Here is a 25,380-nt window from a genome sequence, read left to right as displayed (position 1 = left end):
GGGGTGCCGAAGGAAAGAGAACATAAAATGACAGGAGAAGTCTAAGTACTACTCTACTGGAAAAATGGGGTCATGACAAAAATCATGGTAATAGGTGTGTCACCATTTCTTTTGTTAAGAGCATTTATTTCCTAACGTTTCTTTTTTTCTGTTTAGGATTATGCTTCTAATTTAGAAAACTAATTTATTCCAAGGCTTTGCCACTTATTAGAAAGAAAGTCAAGAAATATGTGGTAGTGTGGGTAAATCTTAAGTTGGAGATTTGAAACCATTGCACAATGTCACAATAATGAAAACACTCATCCATTCATTCATCCATCCAACCAACCGTCATACCTTAAGATCCATTTTTGCTCCATTCCCTCCAAAATAAACCATATACAGAGCTCATGATTAAGTTCTTAGAACAGAGTTTCCCCTGTTTTAAAACCCATGAAAGGAGCTCTTGTCCCCCTTCCTTGAGAAGCCAATCAACAGTCTCCTGGTTCCTTCTGGCCCTTTGAAGAACCGCTCTGACTGGACGCCTCAGGGCTTCTACCATGTCCTGAGACTCAGCAGTCCAAACCCAGAGAGGCAGGAAAGGGTCATATATCAGTCAATGACTTGTTCTGTATTGTTCTGCATTTCCATATTTATATGCATATTGTAATGGACTTGGAAAAATAATTCAATGCGAGTACGTGACCCCCATCAGACCAGATATGTGTCACCAATGAGGATATTGTTTCTGTGAAAAGAAATCAAACTAAAGTTAAAGAGAGCGTTGCTTTTCCAGTCATGGTTTCCACTTTGGCTACACATATTGCTTTTTTTTTATTCAAAAGAACTAAATGAACACACAGAGTTTAACAGCCATACACTAAAAGGCAATCAAAGTTGCAGTAAAACAAACAAACATCACAACTAAAACAAAATACATCTTACAGCTGGTGACGGTTTTGCAGTTTCTTTAGGCCCTTCTTTACAAAAATGCATTGTAAGGCAATGAAACCAGGCAAAGGCCAGTCAGGCAAATGACTGCAACTTAATAGTTACATAGTATTATGGTTTTAAGCATATGCACTTGTTACAACAGTGGTATTATGGTAGTATTGTACAATACTCTTTTGTATAAGATTTGCTTACGGGAGGCTGCAACAACAAATGGAGGGAGCAGAAAGGTTACACATTTCCTCTGCAGCTATAATGCCATATAATTACACTCTGCGTCATGCAGTTAAGTGTTACACAAACAATAACATCAACAGAGAACAATTACAAAGCCAATGTAAACTTTAGAGAAGGAACGTACTCTTTCTGCAGATTTGATTAAGAGCCAAAAATAAGCAACACAGCAAAACCGAAAAAAGCTAATACAATATGAAAGCCAGTTCATTGACACCAAAGAAAACAGAGGAACCCACACGGTCATATAAGCACAGCTTACAAAGATAATAAAAAAAGTACACAATGTATACAAGTAAAATGTTGAAAACAATAAAGTAATGGCTTGTACCTTGACAAAAAAAAAGATAGAAACATTTTGCTAATGTAATATTCTTCATCTCAAAAAACATGCCTAAAGCAGATCATCATCACTTCCTATGCCACTAATTATTCATGTAGTTCAAGTTGTAAAAGCTGCTATAAATTAGCTTTTTTTCCCTACCTGAAAACTTTATTGTTAGTATTCCACAACAATACTTTCATGGATGTGAAATTATGGGGTCCGCACTTGGAGTAAACAGTGGCAAAATCCTTTGGCAGACATGACTTTGGTTTTACACACAAGATAAAGTACCATTTAAGTCTCTGTTTTTGCCAAAAGCAAGAACATTCAAACATCCTTCTAAATTTAGCATAAATCTGCTGGCATTATTTCATTCTCGGAAAGCTATTTTTGTCACAAAATTTATCGTACTGACATCTACTCAAAATAAGAATTTGACAGTGACCTGATTTCCTGAGGGATCAAAGAATCTAGTTACAGAACGTTGAACAAACAGAAACTAAAGAACGTTACATTGTTTTGGTTCTCTTTTTTAGCTAAGTGGTTCAAATACAGCAAAAGGACATTATCTTTAATCTCAGCAAAACCCTTTCATATGAATCAACAAATGACATCTGACAGAGCTGGCCAAGTGATGCTGATTAAGCTTCAAGTGGGAAAAAAAGCTCAATAAGGATGAATTTAATAATGAAGAATTAAAATGTTCTTATTTGCATTTGTGAACTCTGAGAGATGGGTGATCAAAGTTTTGTGTGTGTGTGTGTGTTTTTTTAATAAAGATGGTCATAGAAATACTCAGATTCATTAGACTAATTCAAAATTTAAAACATTATACCTAGAGTAGACATTCATCTGAAAACTCCTTAAGGCTGGAATGATCTGGAAAAGCTTTGGTATAGAGCTGTACTGCTGCATGTTGCTCTAAGCAAGTTAGAATAGGAAAATGTTAGCTTCTAGTCATCAGAGCACCAATTACAGTCACTGTCTGTGCATTACATGCTAATAGCTATTTTTCTGGCCCTTGTTCTTTTAAATTCCAACTGTACAACTTAAAGCAATGAAATAAGTTTTGAACGTGTCAACACTTTTCTCAGTAAATGTATCTGTGATGGGGCTATTGACATGAAATTCACATCAACTCAGCAACAACCTAAGTATTATACATATAGACAAACAAACTACTAAGTCTTACAAGGAAATGAATCTAAAAATAAAAGTGTGTGTAATAAAAACTTCAAATATAAGAACATAAAAGCCGCACAAAGGCATAGAAAACCAAGAAAATAGCTGAAGTCTGTTTGTAGCAATTAACCCTGCCCTCATCGGTGCCAGTTAACTTTGGTTGGCTTAGTCCTAGTTAATGGCCTTTAAAAGGTTTTCTTATTATCAAGGTATCATAGAAGAAGCATGTCATAATTAGAAGAAGCTCTCTCAGGACCTTCAGATCCTAATTCTCAGAGAATTAGTCACATACATGATTCTTATTTTTTTGTAATGTCTCAGTTAGAGCCATTGGGATCATCATTCAAAATCAGAAAGAACATGTCACCATAAACCAGCCATTGCAAGATTTCTGATAGAGGAGTCAAAAGAATAATCAGCAAAGTTCTCCAAGAGCCAACAATTAGTCGCAGAAAACTTCAGAAAGAAATGTACCTGAAATTAGCAGGTACGTTCCTTTTTATGAAGTAATGCACTCATCCTATCTGGCCTCAATGCACACTCACTTTGCAAAATGTCATTGCAAAGGAAAAAGCATATTGATGCTTGTTTCCTGCAGAACATTTGGACAAGCCAATCAAATATTGGGAGAGTGTAGTCTGGTCAAATGAGACCGAAAGGAATTATTTTAATGTCATTGCACACTCCACGTCTGGAGCACTAATGGCACTGCATATCACCCCCAAAGCACCATGCAAACAATTAGCCCCAATGTAGCACTGCACCACGAAGCTTTCTGTTTGGGAGTGATGGCATCATGGTGTAGGGCTCTGCCACAGCAATGGTACTGGTAAATTCCACATAACCAATGAAAGAGTGAATAGAAAAATGTACCAGAACAATATTGATAAGAATCTGAAGATGAAACAGGGCTGATTGTTTTAACAAGACAATGATGATCTTAAACACACAGTCAATGAAACTATCTGTTTCCAAGACAGGAAGTAAAATTGCTGGAATGACCTGGTCAGTCGCCTGATAAGAATCTGTTTCAAAATTTACCCCCTACTGACAACAGTTTATGTGGATGCACAGGTCAAAGTTAAATTTGAGCAATGCACATGAATACTTTTTTCATACAGGAGACATCTTGAAATACTCTTGAAGACGTTTCAGTAAGCACATATAAAACCTATTCCCTGTGTCATTCTACTTCATTACACTTGATGCATCGACTGATTTGTGTGGATCACATTAGTTGTTACAGACAATGCATTTCATATCAAAAGCCTCATTAGAAGTGAATCTACAAAAAAAAATGTTGATGTAATCAATACTCATTTTACATGCAGTAGATAAATATAAATGTGGGCTCACGGCCCAGCAGCTGAGATGAATGAACTTTCAGATAATGTCCCTGTTTACTGTGTTGTGTTCAGCTCTAGACAAGGTTGTGTTGCGACTTGAATACATACACTTGATATTCAACAATGGTGCCACGGTTATTATAAAACACCCTCCTTGTGTAATTCTATTGTGCCTTTTATTTCAAAGAGGTTGTCCCAGGAGGCACTGCCCTCAAGCTGTTCATTGATTAAAACGCTATGTTGCTGCTAGCTTCAAACAAACAGTTCAGTCTTGTGGAAAATAATTGGCAACTGCTCAGAATTTTTCCAAACACTTACTTCACTACCTGTGGTGGCATAATGGCTGTTTTTTGCTGGGGTGTTTTACTTTCAGGTGTATCAAGGGTACCACCTTTGCCTTTCTTCCTAGGTGGCTTTTTTATGGGAGTCTTCTTCGGTGTAGGGTCCAGCAGGTCCCCCGTCCTGGAGCCGTTCAAGTCCTGCTTCTCCGGGCTCTTGGCTTCGGGGGACCCAAAGTTGTTGGTGATGGGTGCCACCATTTTCTGAAGGTTGCTTGTGGTAGGCAGCAGAGGTTTAGTGGAGCCTTGCTGACTTAGTCCACTGGAGTTGGTTCTCTTGGCTTTCTGTGGAGGTGTGGGCTTCTCCTGGTTATTTTTTGGTAGGGAGAGACCATTGGTCTTTGTCAGTCCAGTCCCCTCATTCCTGTTGATGCTCTGAGTTTTCTCCTTGAGCTGTGCAGCCAGTAAGGTGGCCGCTTCAGAATTCATGTGAGGATGGATGACCTTCGGGCTCTTTGGTGGCTCTTTAGGACTCTGCTTTGGATTTTCAACAATCCTCTTCTCAGGCGATGAGCTACGGAAACTGCTTATCATTTTTAGGGCATTTTGGACAACACCGTTGATGTGCTCCATGTGACTTGGACTGCTGTGCTCATCTCCAGACTTTTTAGCTTGTAGCAGTTTGTGTTTGCTAGGTGATCCATTTGCATTAGTATCATTTTCATCCTGTTTCTTCTGTTGGCTCCGACTCTTTTCTTTTGTTTTATGACGCTCTTCATTCTTTGATGAACCATCGCTAGAGCTCCTCTTTTTCTCCTTTGACACTGCAAGTACCCTATTCCCCCCTTGTTGCTCTGGTTGTTGAGACCCTGTTGCATTTCCATGAATCCATGACACTTTGGGTTTAGTAGATGGATCTGGTGGCCGTGGTTTGGGCTTGCCAGGTGAAGGGGGAGGTTTCCCATTGCCCTTGACTTCTGATGTAAGGTTACCATCACCATCTTTGCCACTGCAATCATCCTCCTTTGACTGCTTGGAGAGGCGAGCAATGCAGGCGTATTGGGCAGCAGACTCAGACCCATTATTTGAAATCTCACTGTCAGAGCACTTGAGTATAGATTGCTCGTTGCTCTCCACTTTGGTGACACTCATGTCTTTTAGTGAAGTGTACTCCCCTGCATCCTCCTTGTATGTGTCATCCTCTGAGTTTTCATCCACAGGGTTCGGGCTCTGCTTCCCTTTGCTGTCACTCATGGATTCTGTTGATTGTTGGCAGAGGATTAGTAAAGAATATAGTAAGTTCAACTTACTTTTAGATTTAAGAAACACAATCTCAGGTGGTAAACTATGTACACTAGGCCATAGCAATTAAGAAGGCCAAACAATAAAATAAACTCAAAAAACTGAAACTGTACGAGTGTGTTAGTTTTAGGTGATGTATCAAAATCAACTGGCACAGTATCTGATAATACAGGTCCTTCTCAAAAAATTAGCATATTGTGATAAAGTTCATTATTTTCCATATTTTATTCCATATTTACGTATTTTATTGTTTTAATACTGATGAGTGTTGGGTCTTGCGTCTCTCAACTTTCTCTTCACAATATCCCACAGATTCTCTATGGGGTTCAGGTCAGGAGAGTCGGCAGGCCAATTGAGCACAGCAACACCATGGTCAGTAATACAAGTGGTTTTGGCACTGTGAGCAGGTGCCAGGTTGTGCTGAAAAATGAAATCTTCATCTCCACAAAGCTTTTCAGCAGATGGAGCATGAAGTGCTCCAAAATCTCCTGATAGCTGCTGCATTGACCCTGGCCTTGATAAAACACAGTAGACCAACACCAGCAGCTGACATGGCTCCCCAGACCATCACTGACTGTGCGTACTTGACACTGGACTTCTGGTCTTTTGGCATTTCCTTCTCCCCAGCCTTCCTCCAGACTCTGGCACCTTTCATTTCCGAATGACATTTGCTTTCATCCAAAAAAAGTACTTTGGACCACTGAGCAACAGTCCAGTGCTGCTTCTCTGTAGCCCAGGTCAGACGCTTCTTCCGCTGTTTCAACAGTGGCTTGACCTTTGACCTGGGGAATGCAGCACCTGTAGCCCATTTCCTGCACACGCCTGTGCACGGTGGCTCTGGATGTTTCTACTCCAGACTCAGTCCACTGCTTCCACAGGTCCCCCAAGGTCTGGAATCGGCCATTCTCCACAATCTTCCTCAGGGTCCGGTCACCTCTTCTCGTTGTGCAGCGTTTTCTGCCACACTTTTTCCTTCCCACTGAGGTGCCTTGATACAGCACTCTGGGAACAGCCTATTCGTTCAGAAATTTCTTTCTGTGTCTTACCCTCTTGCTTGAGGGCGTCAATGATGGCCTTCTGGACAGCAGTCAGGTCGGCAGTCTTACCCATGATTGTGGTTTTGAGTAATGAACCAGGCTGAGAGTTTTTAAACGCCTCAGGAATCTTTTGCAGGTGTTTAGAGTTACTTCGTTGATTCAGATGATGAGGTTAACTGCTCGTTCAGAAAACCTTTTCGTGATATGCAAATTTTTTGAGACAGGGATTTTGGGTTTTCATGAGCTGTATGCCAAATCATCAGTCTTAAAACAATAAAAGACCTGAAATATGGTGTGCAATGAATCTAAAATATATGACGGTTTAATTTTTATCATTACATCATGGAAAAAAATGAACTTTATCACAATATGCTCATTTTTTGAGAAGGACCTGTAATAAAAGTTGTGACATTTCTCTATCAGTTCTGTCTTGCTCAACACTTTACATTTGTTATGATAGCAAAGCATATATGTAATCAAGTCTAAGCAATTGTTATCAGCCTTATAATCAGTGCATGTTACAAGAGTGGCACACTGCCTCTGTGCTTTTTTGATGCAAAACAGAAGTGGTTGTTTGGTGCCATGTACAACCAGAACAACCCCATGAGGATCTCTATACTACATGTTTCTTATATAGTTGGTATCTTTAGGGTTTCCCACAAATTTGTTGAAATCTTTTTGGTTTTTTTTCTTTGTGGATCCAGTATGTCTTGTTTTGTGAGCTGAAGAGCTCAACAAACTGAAGTAAAAAAAATAGTGGTTTATATACTCTAAATAGACATCCCTGACAAACTGTGACAGGTTGAAAACATTTACTAATGGTTCTTTGACATAGTATTTCTCTCATTATTGTGGCATTTGGTAAATAGAACTGTGTTTGGTAATTCTAACAGATATGAAACAACATGTTTTTATTTAGATTAATCTTAAGACTGTGAGAAAAAAGCAGTTTATGCATGGGATAAAGTCTGGGCTTCCTCCCATTGACTTGAAATTTAACTGGGCCAATGAGCAAACAGAAGAAGTTGTGAACAATGACGTCAATTTTCTGTGCTGTTTTAGAATTGTAGTCTGCCTGTAGTTTTAAGAATGACAGCGGAGAAAGTCATTCAGTCTGTGTTGAACACACTTCCAAATATTGAATTAATATTAACATCAATAAAGTTTATTCTATTCTACTCTATTATTAGCCATCTCATTCTGCTCAGCACTTCCCTCTATGCACTGAGGGATGGTTGTTTACACAGTAGGCAATTTCAGAGAAGCATCATTTTTATGACTGATTTGTATTATAATGTAAACTTTGAGTTGGACTGATATCTTGATTGATGGTGGTTTCAAATTGTGGTTTTAATTTTCTGAGAACTAATATCTGCCTAAGATAAGAAAATCCCTTCAAACCAAGACTGAGTTTCAAACTCTGAAAATAGAAACTAATAAAACTGGTGTTTTCCATCAAACTTTAACTCATATGTGCCATATGCTGACTAAACCATTCCATTTCCTGTTTATACTTAACTTGCTCTCCAGAGAAAACCTGGATCTAGATGGCCTATGATTAGAAGCAAACTATCTTCATAATGAGAAATACAGAAGTGTGTGAGTCACTGGTGACACATGGGAGTCGGCCTCTTTAGGATGTGTTTGGCTCTGTGTTTGCGTGTGCGTGTATAGCCCTCCTATGCCAAAGACAATCTGTAAATTTGACATGGTCATTCCAGATAACCAACTGTTTATTTGCTTATGTGATGACCAACCTTCATGTGGAACACAATAAACAGGCCCTTCATCTCCGCTCTCAAAGGAAGAGAAGGACTCCTGGGAGGACCATGAGGAGCGGGAGGGCTGCTCGGCCACTGAGGGCGGCTCAATGAAGCTGCAGTTAAAGGTGTTCTCTGGGTCGTGGTGTGCTACTGAGAAGAGAAAACAAATGCAGAAGCCAAAAGGTCATTTCAAGAGTTTTGTTCTCTGTTACAAGAGTAACAGTCTGCCCCCACTCAGTGTCTAAGAAGTAAGAGGAAAATAGGTTTTAGTTAGCTCTGTGGAAAAGATGAACTTTTTAAGAGCGAATTCATTAATCTAGCAGCTTACCACTTTTTTATATTTGATAGTTAAAGGTTAACCAAAAGATTTATGAATTCTACTCAAAACATAATTGTAGGGATTTGAAAAGACATCCAGGACTATATCATTCTGAATCACTTTTAACCTTAGAATTAATTAGTTTTTCTTTTGTTGTTGTTTTGTCAAGACAGGTGCCAAAAATACTGATACATGCATTTCATTTTAATAGGTTAGGATATTGTAAAGATGTCTTAAATAGTCTGTGAAAAATCAATTAGGCAGCTGAATCCCATGCAAAATGATGCTAACATAGTTCTGAACAACATCAAGAAGATTCATCACATCGCACCAGAATCCCTGCAGAAGCTCTGTTTTGTAAAGGAATGCATTTTAAAATCCTTTTATTGGACTAACACACCAAATGATGTTGGGATTATGTGAGTTTCAGTGTTGCACATGAGTCTCAGGTGACGACTCAGGTCACCTGAGACCTGTTCACACGGTAGTATCAGGGCCAGGACCAAAGAAATGGACAACTCTTCTATTATTCTCCTTAGCTCTACAACAAACTCCTTGAAAAGTGGAGATTTGCAACAAAAAAAAGATGAATGCATTACATTTCATGTAATAAAGGTCGAACAGTGTTTTTCTCTGGTATTTTCAAATGTCTTAGCATTTTTTTTGTTTGAAATTTGCATTTTAAAGTTTATCTCCTTGAACTTTATGATGGAGTTTTACTATTATTACTGTTCTTTTTGATGTGGTGATGTAGCCATTCATTTTTCTGTAAAGCACATTGAATTATGTACATGAATAGTGATTAAACTTTTAAAAGCAGGCTCTGGGTAACTTTACTTAAGGGTTTTAAAAACTAATGTTATTTAATTTCTGTTATCCATTCCCTATTAAATAATTTGTCGTGTTCTAGAGCTGCAGTTTAAGATTGTTCTGTTTGAAACTATTCTCCTCTTTGATTAAAAGCAACGTAAGTCTTCTTCCAATGAATCTTTTTCTCCGTCTCAATGTAGGTCAAATCCTGTTTCCCTCTCCATGCCTCCCAGCCCCCATCAGTCACCACGGCGTTCTGCTGACCCTTCATTCTCAGGACAGCTGTGGTTTCTAACGCATACTTGGAGTCAGTCTTCCCATCTGGTGTGAACAGTTCAGCACAGACCAAAGCTGCTTTCCCCGTTAACTTAACATGAGCAACCACATCAGATGCTCCAGTTTACATACCCGATGACACATGGGTCCATCCATTTGTTTAAGCTTCAGATAAACTGACTGCAGACAGATTTACAAGACTTTACAACAAGTTTGTTCAGGGCTGAATTTTTGCACTTGAAGCATTTTTTTTCCAACTCTAGAGGACTTTATTTGATGGTGTTCGGACAGGAAAGCAGGTTGTGAGAGAAGGGGAGGACAACAGGGCTGCATCGAGGACAAGGCCTCTGAATATGGGTCACTCCTGCACTTCAAGTGTTTTAATTAGGAAAAAAAAAACGAACACAATGCGACTACAAATCATTTTAGAACTGCTGAGATCGTTTGCCCCTCAGTTATGATAATGTACATATATGTTTAATGAAAGTTTACACAACTTTAATATACCATTTTGTTTCCTCGTCACTGATAAACAAATTTTCTAAATTTTGTTAGGAAAGTTTATGCAAAGACACCAAGATCAATTTAATGAATCTTAAAATGAGGATTGAAACATGGGTGGAAGAAGACCTCATTAACTAGTTGGTACAGATTCAAGACCTTTTAAAATAAATTGTGCACTGCTCTTGCCATATTATGTGTTTTCCAAGTGCCTTTCATTTGTAAACTTCTTTTAGTTGGAAAATCTTAATCTTAACAATCTTAACAGTCTTAACGAGTTAATAAAGTTGAACTCTTAAAATCACTTTTCTCTCCATATTTTTTTCGACCAAAACGTGTTTCAACCTCTGAATTGAATCACAGAAATGCATCTATACTTTTTTCTATGTTCACAAGGGAATAATTGGGGCACTTAATTTGCAACACACTACTTGGAGTAAAAAGTTTCTCTAAACCACTAAATGCAATTTAAGAAAGATTTTCGTTAAAATTTGAGAAAATTGTTAAAAGAAAAAAGCTGCTTACAAGTTTAAAGCAAAGTTTAGTAACAAGTTGTTATAGATTCTGGAAGAAAAATAACCAGTTATATAATAAGACTTTTTATGAACTTCATTATTAAGAATGCTGAATGAATAATAAAGAAGAAAAATATCGACGGAGACAGGGAGAGTATCCTGTTTCCATTGTAAGATCAGCAACAGGGAGTCAGACAGAGACACAGTCACTGAGGAATGCAGAGTAGCTAATTTATGCAAAGACCTCAGCAATGCTAATAAACAAGCAAACACAGGCATCGTTAGATGTACGCAGTGCAGGACAACAACTGCCTCTGAAAGCTGCTGTCTTGAAACCGGAGGTTTCGTTGAGAACATTGCCTTGAAGATTCATCGCCACAGTGATCCCTCCCTGCATGAAGGCCTGCACACAACAGCGCATTATTGACCTATCCCAGCTGCACAGCACCAACACCGCAGCTGCTCTGTGGGGCCGAGGTTGTCAGGAAACAAGAACGGTGGGATACAGAGAGAAAAGTGCTTGAAACTTGACAAAGTTCTGCGGTGATTCTAATGCAACAGTAGTTACGGAAATAAACATGTTTGAGCCTTTAATGTTTAGTTTCAAGTTTTCAAAAATGCAGTTTAAAACAAAATACACTTAATGAGATCCAATACGTCTTTAGGAAGAAAACCTTGGATCACACCATTTTAAACTATTCGGCTTTACAGGGTGAGAACACTCCCGTCCACACACACACAAGCACATGCGCACACACACACACACACACGTAATTACATAGGCAACAGTTGCACTCTGACCTCTGCATTTACAAGTCAGTTTTTCTCTGAGCAAATTAAGATGAAACAACAGATGGTGAAGCTATTTGCACCGATTTACAAGAAACAATTTGGAACCAGAAGATGCAAGGAATGCCAGACAGACACAGAAAACGCAGGGTGTGGAGTAAATACGCTCAGAGTGGAATGCTAACCTTCAAGCAAACAGCCTCGGTTTGTCAAACAGATTTCTCTGAAGCTGGCAAAGCAAGGAGCAAATCTTCTCTGTTTCCTTTTGCTTGACCCCGTTATTCCTTCTTTAGTTTTGCCTTGGCACATTTATTGACACTGACCCCAGTGTGGATAAATCACAGCTCTGACATGCACTAAAGTAAGTTTGACCACTTCCTGTTTCCAGCCCCAATGGGCCCCTTCTGGAATGCATGTGTTCAGGACCGTCTAGCTCCTGAACACACTTTCACTAGCACAACACTAGCAGGACATTTTGAATTAACGGGACTTACTTTCTAAATGTTGCCAGATCACACTTCAGTGTGATCAGCTCGACAGAAAGCAGAGGAGAGCAAAACATGGAACAAAACACACCAAGAAAAAGAAGAAACATTGAATATTCTCAATAAGTAATACTTGATATGAAAGTTTTTGTTTTAGGATTTACAAGTGGTGGTTGATTATACTATAAACCTGACATTTCTGACTGTTGCCATTAAAATATTTTAATTTAATGTCTCCTTCATTCTCCTTCCATATTATGAAGGAGAATGTGATCCTTCATAATATGGAAGGTCACATTATCCATGTGATCCTGCAGTATATAGTATATTCATGCTGGTGAAAACTGTGTCTCTGCACTGTGATGGAATTCACATCGCAAGCAGAATTTAAATAAAGAAAAAAACATGCAGTAAAACAGCGAAGACACAGGCTTGGCAGTGAAGTGAAGCTATTTTGCCAAAGCAACATAAAATTACACTGATAGGTCTGTTGCTGTTTCTGGTTCCCCCTGCCTCCACTCCATCACACTATTGCACATTTGCCGTACATTTTATTGGTGTACAAACATGCATGAGAGCATCACAGCTTAAATGTTTTTTTTACTGCACACAGGCACCACGTTTTACAGAATATAAAAGTAGAATGGTACAGGAATGTCAAGGCAATTACTTAATAATTACATTAATCCTATGCAGACCCTCTGTATGAGTGAATGAAGATTCGTCCACCAGGGCATACTCATTGTCCACAGTGGCTCCAACTGAAAGCAGGCCAACCAACTTTCTGAATAATTTAGCTAACAATAATTCAACTTGGATTCATGTCGTGTTCTAGAACACGACATGACTTTGTGGACTTTGTGGACTGACGATCATCGTTTCATTTTCAGATGGTCTGGTAATACGTAAAAAAATATGAGACAATGACATCACACCAAAAGGGACTTTACTGTGTTGCCCACTGACAATCATTTAGCTGAAAAAAGGCTAATACACCTGACTTAACTTTATAGCAAAGATACATTTTGACGTACAGAAATTGTTGTGATAGCAAGGAAACACTGGGAGGTATAGTGCAGAAGTGGAGGGGGTAGGATCATTCTTTTTAAGTTTAAATAGTTTTAAAGCTACAGTGGACATGCTAAAAATGTCATAAGACAAATCATAAAACGTCTGTGATGAATGGTCAAGCATGTTTGTCGCAAAAATAAACGTTTACCCCTCTAAAATATTAAAATGCTGAAGCTTAAACATGTTTGGAAAACTGAACAATTAAGATAACAGCCTGTGCAAACAAGATTTGGTTAAAGTTTTTGATCAGAATAGGCTTTTCATTTTGAATTAGGCAATAGGACAAACCATAAATATGACAAACTGTTTGCAGAAGGGGGTTGAAAGATACCTCCTTTGACTACATTGAAAAAGACTGCGCTCACAGACACATCTGTCACACACACCACGAGACCTCCGCATGGAGCTGCAATGTCTAACCAAACAGTGTGGCCTTTGATAGAGCGTCACACACCAGCAGACGGGCCCCTGAACAACTACGTGCCATTATTAAACAATACAACCTCCTGCTCAGCGTAAGGAAAAGAGCATATTTTTTGGGTGGGGGGCGCGAATGAAAAGGGGCAAAGAAAATGAGAAGAAAAAAAGTTACATGATTAGGGTCGTAATAATCTGAACACATGGCATTTGAGAGTGCCAAGAATAATAAGGGTCTCTCAAACCAGTGCATTCCTTCTAAATGAAACCCCACATTCGCCTGCCAGCCACCATACACTTTTCAACTCTATTCATCATCTATGGAGCAGATGATGGTAGCGCTGAAGGAAAAAGTCTCACACTGACAGTCATTTATGGATGTCCTCCTCTGTGTTTTAGTAAACATTTGTAAAGTCAGGCCTACCTGTTTTAGGAATACAATTTATCCGCTAATAAGTTGAATACCATAACATACGGATTTTGGCAGAGATGTGCTGGGATATGAGGAGAAAAAAAGCTTTTGAGGCTTACCGACTACTTTGGGCAGTTTCTGTCGCCTCAATGGAATACGGGGAAGTTTAGTGCTGATTCGGCTGAATCGTCCGCACAAAATCCGCTTGGCTTTTTTGCTGTTGGTAGAGTTGTCTCAGTTAGCATTGAAAAGGGATGATGCCATGGAAATCTAAATGAATCATTGAAAACAGGCATTTTAAACCTGGCCCTTTGCCTCCTTGGAGGGCTCATGGACCAGCTTTTATCCATATGTCAATGTCAAATAAGAACACCCTTTATTATTATACCCCTTTATTTTTGTAACAACTGCGAGATAGATTATAAAAGACAAAGTTACTTTTTTTATTTTAATCAGAATTTCCAATCTATCACTCACTTGTGGTCGTCTTTGTCTTGACAGAGGCAGCAGCAGCACAGTAGAGAAAGTAGGGCAATCAGTAAAAAGGAGACCAAGGATCCAGCTGCGATCACACCCATCCGCTGGTTGGGCTCTGAAAGATAAAATGCTCTAAGTAAAGGGCGAGCCACACGTGTGCAGGAAATGCCAGCTTAAAAAAAAAACGACAGTCAAATTCAGTCCATTTTTATGACTTTCTGTAAAACTACATTCAACCTGAGCATGGGAACTAAGTCCAAGCACTTGTACGTGTAGGATTTGTATTAATGTGATGCCTTGGTGTTGCATAATTCCTCCCCAAAGACATGTAACCGCTTACCCCTCCATTGTAGATTTCCTGCAGCAACCTTCCTTCCTCCCCTCATCTTAAACGCTCATCGTTAAATGATTTATTAGCACCCCTCCCTCTCTCAAATAGGATACACCCCAAGTATAATAAGTACTGTATTTCACAAGCATGGACAGTGCATTGCACTTGCAAGGACAAATGAGAATTAGATGAGGAAAAGTTTCTTCAGTTAGGAGTTAACTGACTATCATAAATAATACTGAAGTGTGGGTGTGGCAGTTTGTAACTGCTGATTTTGAAAGAGGAGTTGTGCAAGAATGACAAGGTCTTATAATATCACTGACCAACCTGTCAACATCCATCTTTTCCTGTGGCCAAAAATTGCTGCGATCGTTGTGTGCTCTAACCCAATATGCTACATGCCTGTCTGAAAAAATGTCTTTCCAAGTCAACACCTTTTGCTTTCCTTTGTCTCAATTTCAGTTTCTCTATTTCTTTCCATCTTTCCATCCCCATTTCTTTCAGTTTTTCTTCCTTCTCTCCCTTGTCTCTACTCTAGCTGTGAAGAACAGAGCCAACAAACACAGCCATAAAAAGGACATCAACTTCAGTCTGGAAATGCAATCAAGGACCCTGAATCTCACCTCAGACCTGAATGGATGTATTTGTTACTATGAACGCAATAGACGGTTAATGCACTGGACTTCAGTCATTCTCGACACACTCTGTTGGTCTGGTGTCTAAAGAACACACTAATCAGCTGCTCTGATATGAACACATAGTCTCAGGGTGGACCCATTTCTGCCTTCAGAGTTACCTGAGTTATTTGTGGTGTAGATTCTAAATTTCTCTGAAATTTGGATCCATATTGACACCTTGGCATGATTTATTAGCTGCACCCCATGATGTCCTATTCTACTAAATTAAAAACGTGTTGTACTAAATTGAGATCTGGTGATTGAGGAGACTATTAAAGTACAATGAGTTTGCTACCATGTTTAATAAAACAGTCTGGGATGATTTGTGCTTTATGACTTGATGAAGTATCCCTCTAGAAGTAGCTATCAGAAGATGGGTAAACTTTGGTGTGCCCACATTTACTTCTCCCAGTGCAAAGTGAATTGCTATGACAGCTTGCTGAAAACTAGAGAAGGTAATGCCAGTCACTTTGACATCTCACAATGCTTGGTTTGTGTCATAATGTGACCGAACCTTCTGGTTTAACTGTGTGGTTCAGTTGAAGTAAATGCAATAGAGATTGAACTGCTGACATGTGTAGAGCATCATAGAGTCTTCAAAATATTTTTTTTTTTACAAACTGCAGTTAAAATTTGAACCTTGATAAATCAGTCAAGCTGCCGTGAGTTGCACAGAAGAGAAAGAAAAGCCGTATGCGGCTGGCAAGTCGCTCATTAGTCACTCCTGCCCTTACTAATGAGTCCATATGTTTTAGATATGGTAAGTTGTCTTTAGCATATTTACAAATATTAGGGTTGTAATAATATGAACATGTGGCATTTGAAAGCACCAAATGCCATGTGGCACTCTCTGCTGTGTGATTGACTTATATTTGTGTTAACAAGCATATATATTTCTAATATACTTCTAATATGATCATTTTTCCTCAGTTTTTTGATATGGGGATTTCTTTCAAAAGCACAATGATACCAGAGCCAAAATCAGCACATGCGTTTAATCTCAACAGTACTGCCATAAAAATGGATGTTCTTAGCATAGCTAAAGCAGTGGTATAATAAAAGTTCTCCAAAAATATTTGTCGAGTGCATTTTCTCTGACATCGTTGACCCTTTCTTTTACTTCAGTAAGTCCTTAAGCTTACATTTGTAGTTTATGAAGAACAGACTTTATAACATAAACACATCTCCATTATTATTGTGGTTTTAAGTATCTCTTAAATTGACTCCAGATGGATAGACCACTAGAGATTAAAAAAATCTCCCTGTTTTGTTAATAAAAATTCTATTTGGATGTGGATTGGAGGTGTAACTGCAGCAGAAAATGTTACCGTTGTCTAAACATTAAATTAAAATACTTTTTTTATCCAAATCTAAGGGTGGCAAAAAAACCAAAAAAATGTAACCAGGCCATTCCTGAAGAATACACTAATAAAAAAGGATGCATTTAAAAAATAATTTCTTACGGAGATGACAGGCACCAGACACAGGGTCACAGTTCTTGTCATTGCAGGAGCAGGTTTGGTTGCAGTTGACTCCATACTGGCCAGGCTGGCAGGTTTTATTGCAGCTTGAATGAGGAAGAGAAACGACAGCAATGCGTTAAATGTGTAAAAATTGAACAACATAGAAAGAAAGGCCAAGGAGGTCCCTCAAACACTAAAAAAAGAGTCTATTAATGTAAACTAAACTCTTCTGCTCCCAAGAAATACAACTGTGCTGCGAAAGTAAAATGAAAACGATCACATTTTTTCACTATAAAGCTGCCGAGGACATAAACATGCTTCCTTTTTACACTATGCACTGTCTTATAACTTACTAGATGCCATAAAAGCCTGGGTCACAAAGGCACTCTCCGGTGACAACATGACAGATGCCATTAAAACACTGACTGCAGTTGTTCTCACAGTTCTCGCCGTATGTGCCGTTGGGGCAGCGTACCTCACACCTATCACAAATAAGAAGAGTGACATCATTACTGTTAGTTTAAATTATACTGTTCAGATGGCCCAAATAGTAGAGCTATAAAATTACAAATAGGTAAAGAAAAGGTTTGGTGTTACCTGTCGCCAATCCAGCCAGGATTACAGTGAGAACATTTGCCATGAATGGGGTCACAGTGGTGACCGTCCTTACAAGAGGGACACACTTCCTGACAGTCTTCCCCAAAGAAGCCCTTGGAGCAGAGCTGATCACACCGTGTCCCGTTCCAGCCTCTGTCACAGGTGATGCACCGGCCCTCGGTCACCTTGCAGGGCTGCTGACCCTTGCAGTGTCCACACCTGACAGCATTCAGGAAAACAGAGGCATAATTATGGTATCAAAATCTCATTCTCATGTAAGTATTGAATGTTCAAAACAGTACTAGTCTTTAGAGATGCACAAAGAATTTGGAGATTTTTTTTTTTTTTAGTTTGACACTCCCAAAACGTAATTCAATTAAATTTAGTTTATTTATACAGAACAAAACAGGAATTCAGTTTATACTAATGAATTCATAATCAGCTCTGCTGGGTACTGGAGCATTTTTCCCCCTAATCAATTTGAACTTTTTAAGTTTTGGTTATTTCATTATTTAGTTTCATCTGTAAGAGCTTTGAAAAGTTTCAATTGGAATTTGGCCACTAATCTCTCATAGGTGTCTAATACATTTGATTGACATAAGGAACAGTGATATTATTTATTTTGAAAATTGTCTATTAAGATGCATTTGTACTTTATGAAGATCAGAGAAACAAACTAGAATGTTTTTTTTAAAGTATTTGTTTTAGTGTTTTTAATTATTGGATAATGTGAAAACCAGAATAAGCACTTTTCCATTATTGTTTCTCATCATGAATTGTTACAAACCACATTTTACACTAAAATCACAAAAACACACAACAATATGGATTCGAAATACAACATCTGTAAACTGATTCTTGTGTTTTAAAATGGTCCATTTTCTATCTGATAGATATTTTTCCCCCACCTGTTTCTGCAGTTTTGGCCATAAAACCCAGCAGGACAAGGTTCCCTGCAAAACTTCCCACGGTATCCTGGAGTGCAGGTGCATGAGCCGTCAGCCTTGTTGCACTTGCCGTGGATGCATTGGCACACTCGATCACATCGAGGACCCCACATCCTGTCTTTGCACTGGCAGCGTGTCGTGTACTGCTCGCACGGCGAGCCGTTGCAGTTGCACTGGTTTGCACAGTTCCTCCCCGTCCAGCCAGGATGGCACAGACATCGCCCCGTATTCACGTCGCAGACAGAATTTATGCTGCAGTAGCACATGTTATGGCAGTGTGGGCCCCACCACCCAGCGTGACAGGTACATTTTCCTGTGTCTTGGTCACAGTTGCCCTTTTGGCACTGACAAGCATTCTCGCAGTTGGGTCCCCAACGGTTGTGGTTGCAGGTGCACTTGCCGGTCAAATCGTCACACTGGCCATTAGGATAACAGTTGCATCTTCCCTTGCAGTCAGGGCCCCAGAACTGGGCAGGGCACTCTGTTAAAGCAAAGTGTAATCAGGGAATGTGAAAACTGTTATTGCATTAGGATGTTCACTAATGTAAGTTAAATCTTTGTAGATTCACACTGAAAAGAAAAATCCTAACATACAGATGTTTGCAAATGTATGTTACATTATTATGATAAACATAAATCTTTCACACACACACACACACACACAGAGAGAGAGAGAGAGAAATTTACATCTCTCTATATATTTATAGAGAGAAAGAGAGAGAGAGAGAGAGAGAGAGAGAGAGAAAGATGAAAGATGTAAATAGAACAAATATTTGATTTGTGCTCTACAATTTAATTGGTTTATTGATTGACTGAACCTGGATTGAAAGTATATTATCTTGTCAGTCTGTGGTATTTTTGTTGCCATCCTTCCACTTATTATCTTCCATTTACCAGGCCAACAACGATACACTGTACTGTATCTTCAATGAATTGTGGTGTGTTGAGCCGATTACACTGTAGTATTATGTATAGGCATGCTTATATTAAAGTGAACAAAGCAAAATTGCCAAAGTTTACTGAAATAACACTTTCATCTGGGTATTTCCCCTGAACCTGTTTCTTCTGTTATCTGTTTAGGGTAAGAGGCAGGTTTTTTTTTATCATTATGTGACCAGAAACTCCTTTGATTAAGTCTCTTTTCAAAGGAGACCTGGCCAACATAAGATAATGAAGGAATATTCTAAACAAGTAGTCTGCTCTTCTTTTAAATTTGATTTCTTGTTTTCTGATCCTGATTATTTTATTGTTTTTGTTGTATTGTGTTAGTTCAGTTGTTTTCTTGCTGTCTGTACGTGTTAATCACAGCTCATTTTGTTGTTGTTTTTGTAAACTACCTTGATTCCTCCAATCTTCCTGTTATTTATTTGTTAATTACAAGTAGCATGGTATATATAAGATTTTTTTCTATCTTCATAGATTTTTCAGAAAATTCTTCACATTGTTTCAAGTTTATTCCGTGAAAGGTTTCCTGAAAAGTATTAGCGTGAATAGAGTTTTCTCCCCTCCCCCACCTGTTCAGATATTTGGAAATATTTCTGCTCATGTATTAATATAAGTGGAAATTTAAAGAAAATTGAAGAAGAGACACCTATCACTTTTATTAAAAGTCACCTCGTCTTAAAACTAAAGTTGTCAAGTCTGTTATGCAGCTGACTGCAGGCTATTATCAGTGTTACCTGTGTGTTACTTTATACAGAAGGGAACAGAAAAATGCTGCAGCATTCTGTGCAAAGCAATTATTTACTTCATAACCGGTACTAACATTAGAGGGGGTCAATTATATATGTCTGCTTAAGTTTATGTACCACAATCAAACAAATTATAAATACCTCTTATACATGTTGTTATTAACATGATGAAACACTAAATCTTAAGAGGAGCAATTATTTATTTTGTTTTAAATAGAGCTATTAAGATATTGTTGTGCATCCTATTTTTTTTTTCTTTTGTAAAGAAGCTGAAAATGTGGTATTTTTATTAAAGGTTAAAATACTAGAAAAAGCTGTGCCTTATTTTCTAAGCACCATAAATTTCAGAGTTTAATTTTGTGCCTTTTTTTTGTTTTATATATTACAATTTTCAATGCTTTGGGCTCAATATAAAAAAGCTGCAAAGTGGCTTTTATTCCAAAAAATTATTCATACAGATTTTTTAGCATCCAAACAGAACAGAAAATTGAGATATCTTCTACCCAGAAAGGTGAAAAAATAAGGCCTCACTTGTGTCACAGCTGGCTCCAAAGTATCCATGTCGGCAGCGACATTCATTTGGCCTGACACACACCTCATTTTCCTTGCAGGTGAAGTTGCCTTCACAGACGGCTGGAATGAAAAAGAATAGACCAGATTATTACAGTGGCTCACACAATGAGCCGTTTGACATGTTTTGATTAATGCAAGACCTATTCCAACGTACGTGTCAGGCATTCATCTCCTAGCTGCCCCCATCCACTGCAGCAAACCAATCTCGATGACCTGGAAAAAAAACAAATCGAAGCTATGAGACACCGAACGAGAGGGCAGAGATAGAGCACTGCACTGAAATGAAGTAAAACAAACACATATCAAAGAGGCAGCATCCACACCCAGCTCACGTCTCTTTGAACTCACGGTTCTTACGGTTTCCCACCTCTGCCAAAGTGTGCAAAAGATCAAATGTATAGCACATTTGTTGTATAATTACCCCAATATGGTTAATTATAGTCTGTATAAGATAAATACACCCCATCATCTATAACATCTGAGTTAGTGCAGATTTATTGTGTTATCTGACTCTTCCCTGTGGGGAAGGAGCATGAATATTCAAGGAAAACATTTTGCAGACAGTTTTAGTCTTGACAGGAAAGGACGGATGTGTCTCCTTTCCTCCCTTGCCTGTGACCTCTTTGGGCCCCTGCAACACGTCAGCTTCCTCTAACCCTTTGAAAATGGCGGCTCCTCAGAATGAAAGGAGCAAAGCTGTGCTGTGCTTTATCCTGCCCAAACAGGCATGTGTCTAGATCTATCATCAGTAGTACTTCTCACAAGAGTAGGATAAGACAAATTACTAATATTATTTGTGGATTTTGCATTCGTAGCACCAGGTCTGATTCTCTCCCACCTTCTTATATTTCAGCGCTGCCGTTAAATCTTAATGGTATAGATTCAACAAGGAGTCCGGAGCATTTCTCAGAGATTTGTGTCCACTCTGACATGTTATTGTTGTGCAGTTGTAGCAGATTACTGACTATATATCTGTGCTGAGAATTTCACGTTCCACTATTTTCCAAAGGTGTTTCATTGAATTGAAATCTAGTGGTTGTGGATCGGTTGGCTAAGGTTGGCGTTAAAACAATGCCAAGCTGCTACTAATGAGCATTGTGTGCCAAGAAAATATCCCTGCTACCACTGCATTACCTCCACCAGCCAGACCCATTGAAACAAGACACAATGTTCATTTTGTTTATATGTAATTCTAACACTACCGTGTCAGCTGAAATTCAAACTCATCAAACTGGCATCACTTTTCACATTCATTCCTGCATACATTGGTTGAGCTACTGCTGCTATGTTTAATCTCAAACCAGTCTACTTTTACCCCTGACAACAACAAGGCATGCTGAGTCTATTTTTTAAAGACAGGTGTGAAAACCACAGCAGTTTCTAAAACCCTGAGGCTGGTCTGTGTGGTACTACCAATCATGCCATTCTTAAAGTCACTTAAATCCATATTTTTCGCTTTTGCTCAGTTTAAGCTTCAGCAAGTTGTTTTAGCCATAATTTAATTGTCTTAAATAATGTTAATGTTAATCACAATAATGTCATTATTGACATTATTTTTCAAATATTATATGTGAATCTTTACTATTTACTTGAAAGTTCTGCAAGCAACCTGGATGAATAACTACATGGCAGCTCTTCACTGGTTAATCTTGTGTTTGAAAATTTTTTGCATGTGTGTCTGTTTATTACCGCAAAACTTATATATCATGGGCTTCATAGGAGCTCTGTTTTTCTATTTCTGATTCAGAAACATATTGAGGCTGACAGCTTTTTGGTTCCCAAGCATTTCAGGCAACAGCTAAACTAGAAAGCAATGGGTGATGAAAGGCCACATCATGACCAAGTTAGGCTATTATTGTCATTCCAGCTAAATTCAGCTGCTGATTTTGCAATGTGAGATCATGGTGGACATGCTTACAAGTGTACATAAATTCTTCTCACTTCCTCCAATTCATATGATTCAGTGACAAAGGCAAAATGACTGTTTCAGGCATACCCAGAAACAAGAAGTGCTCTTGCTCCATTCTTGTTTGGAGATTATTTTTATGCAAAAGCTGAAAAGCAAATATGCCGAGCTTTGATGAGTTGCAATCTTCAAGTATTTGTTTAAATTACAATTGCGGCTCTTTTACAATACCATGAATGATGCCAAATGTCATTTCGATAAGAATTCAAGAGATTTAAAGAATTTTGAGGCTAAAAAGAAATATGTTTGACATTTAGTATTGAAAACAGAGTGATGTTAGTCATGAGAACAATCAAGATGTTTTTTTCCTTTACTTAAATTCCAAATATCATGATTAGCAACGCAGATAAATACCTCCTGAAATCATATTCCTTGTTAATCCAGTCACCCTTTGCCAAACTTGTTGGAACTCCAGGCAAGAGGGGAGAAACCTCCAGCAGTTATTTTTTAAAGAAATATTATGTAAACACAACTTTAAGTTATAAAAGAGCAGCTCCTGATTACTTCCATTCTGAAGGCTTTGGAAATTGCAGTGAGTGGTTTCATCTAGATAACCTATTTTCAGTGTGGTTACAGTAAGCTATATTTACTGCACATAAAAAAATTTAATATATTCTAAGTGTTGTGAAAAAAACAGGTCGTTTGAGACAGAATAAACACAAACTTAAATACACCAAATAAACACAACATAACAAGATTTTTTGAGAAAAGAGAAATACTATCAAAAAATGTTTATCTGTTTCTGACCAAACAACTTTTCTTTTTTAGAATTCATCGACATCCCTTCAACATGTTTGGAAGTTGCAGTCAGTAATTGTGGACTTGGATGCCTTCCTTTTAGACAAGAAGCCAGATATGCAGAGGCTTTGCCAAAAATCTTCAAGAAATTCAGATTTTGCAAGCAGGCCGATCAGCATTCAACTTTTTTAGAGTTCCCTTGCTTTGTAAAAGGTAAAACCTGACTTTCATAACTAATTGGTTGTGTATAAAAGGTTGCCACGAAGGCCAATAGAGCGCCATCTACAGATACAAACACTCCAGATGTATGCACATCTGCACAGCTGCCTTCTTTAATGAACTCCTCCTCCTGCTACAGTGAACAGAAACCGCGTTATGCACCTCAAAAAATAGGTCAGCGTGGACAGCTTGAAAAATAATGCTGATGATTATAAATACTACAACATACAGCTTTAAAAAGTTTCATGATTTTGCAATGGCGACAACCGATCAGAAAGTAAAACAATCGCAAAACTTTATATAAAACTTTGTCACCTGTACAGTTTAAAGCCACATTTTCTTCCAAAAAAAAAATAAGACAGCTGACCCCCATTCATGAGTTTATGTGGCTGCTTTCATCTCTGTCTTAATTATTTAAAGCAGACTCGCAGAAGCAAAACTTTGACGTTCATGTTTATGTTTATATTTAACTAGTTTTCAGTATGCAAACTGAAAACTAGTTAAATAAAACGCATGCAAGCAGTTTCATCCACCCAGCATCGGATTCTTACCCGGGTGCTTTGCACACATTCCTGCCTTTAACGTTGAGTTCTTGGCTGAAAACGGAGCAAAAGAAAAGACAAAGCAGCGCAGCGGCAGTAAAACAGTTCTTCACTTCCATTGTAAGAGCAGCAACATCCTAATGTAGACGCCACTCTTGTTCCACATTTCCCCTTTCTCCAACTTTGTTTTTTTTTTCTAATGGCGATGTTTCACTCTTCCTTTTTTCACGTCTGTTTCTTTCATAATCCAGATGTGGTCACAGTCTATGCTTAATGAAAAACCCTTGAAATCCTCGGAAATTAGGTGTCCCAGCACCGACGCCGCCGAGAAACTCCGCAATCCCCAGGATAGTTTCAATAAAACAGAACAAAAGTCCAAATGTTCAAGTCAGCTGGTTCTCTTGGTGCCACTTCGTTGCGTAGTTTATTCCATAATAGTTCTGCAAAATGCCAAAACGTAGTCTAACGGACTCCTGACTCATAAAACAAAAGACATTCCCTAGATGAAGAAAAAGCCCCATCAACTTGTCTTGAAGGTCGTTTAGACTACTGTTAAACTTTAGAATAGTGAAAAATAAAATAAAAATAGTCCAAAGGATAGCTTTGACTTCACCCTCCTGAGGAGAAGCACCTAACCCGTAACTTTCGTCCTTCTCTTGCGCTCTCAGGAGTGGCAGAAGGGAAATTCCTGATTTGTTACTCTATCTTTGGCTTTGTGCGCCATGCCTCCGCCACCAAAATTTACATAGGCCTTCATGCAACAGGGGCGCAACGTGGTCTGCTGTAATGGCCCGAGTTAAAACAAATACATAAGTGTAAAATAAAATCCCTTTTAAAAAGCCATGCAATATCAAATTACAATGACTGAATACGAAGGAATTATTATTATTATTATTATTATTATTATTATTATTATTATTATTATTATTATACGTGTGTTATATTTCACATAGTACCATAGATGTCATCTTAGATTTGTCATAGTCCAAACAGACAAAAGTAATAACTTAAACATGCAGCATCTGACCTGTAAAACATTATGAAAAACTTTTCCAACAAATCATAATGCATGGAAAAACTGTGCCTTTGTCAGGCCGTGGAAGACGCATTGGCATAACATGTGGTACAATAGCGCCCCCCTCAGGTCCAAAATGATGCCAACACATG

General features: G+C 38.4%; 1 protein-coding gene across 1 annotated transcript; it reads right to left on the bottom strand.

Moving 5' to 3' along the window:
* Positions 1–788: 788 nt before the first annotated feature.
* Positions 789–25,116, bottom strand: scarf2 (scavenger receptor class F, member 2). Its single transcript, XM_081610860.1, has 11 exons — positions 24,223–25,116; positions 20,903–20,961; positions 20,707–20,808; positions 18,446–18,965; positions 17,538–17,756; positions 17,294–17,422; positions 16,941–17,044; positions 14,470–14,584; positions 14,112–14,209; positions 8,392–8,547; positions 789–5,554 (listed from the first exon to the last, which is right to left on the bottom strand). Exons 1-11 carry the CDS (start codon positions 24,330–24,332, stop codon positions 4,332–4,334), a joined length of 2,835 nt encoding a protein of 944 aa, XP_081466986.1. The 5' UTR covers positions 24,333–25,116; the 3' UTR covers positions 789–4,331.
* Between the last annotated feature and the right edge of the window lie 264 nt (positions 25,117–25,380).

The sequence above is a fragment of the Poecilia reticulata genome, chromosome 9, assembly GCF_904066995.2.
Source record: "Poecilia reticulata chromosome 9, P_reticulata-male-v2, whole genome shotgun sequence".
Taxonomy (NCBI): domain Eukaryota; kingdom Metazoa; phylum Chordata; class Actinopteri; order Cyprinodontiformes; family Poeciliidae; genus Poecilia; species Poecilia reticulata.
This window is presented reverse-complemented; position numbering and strand designations above follow the sequence as displayed.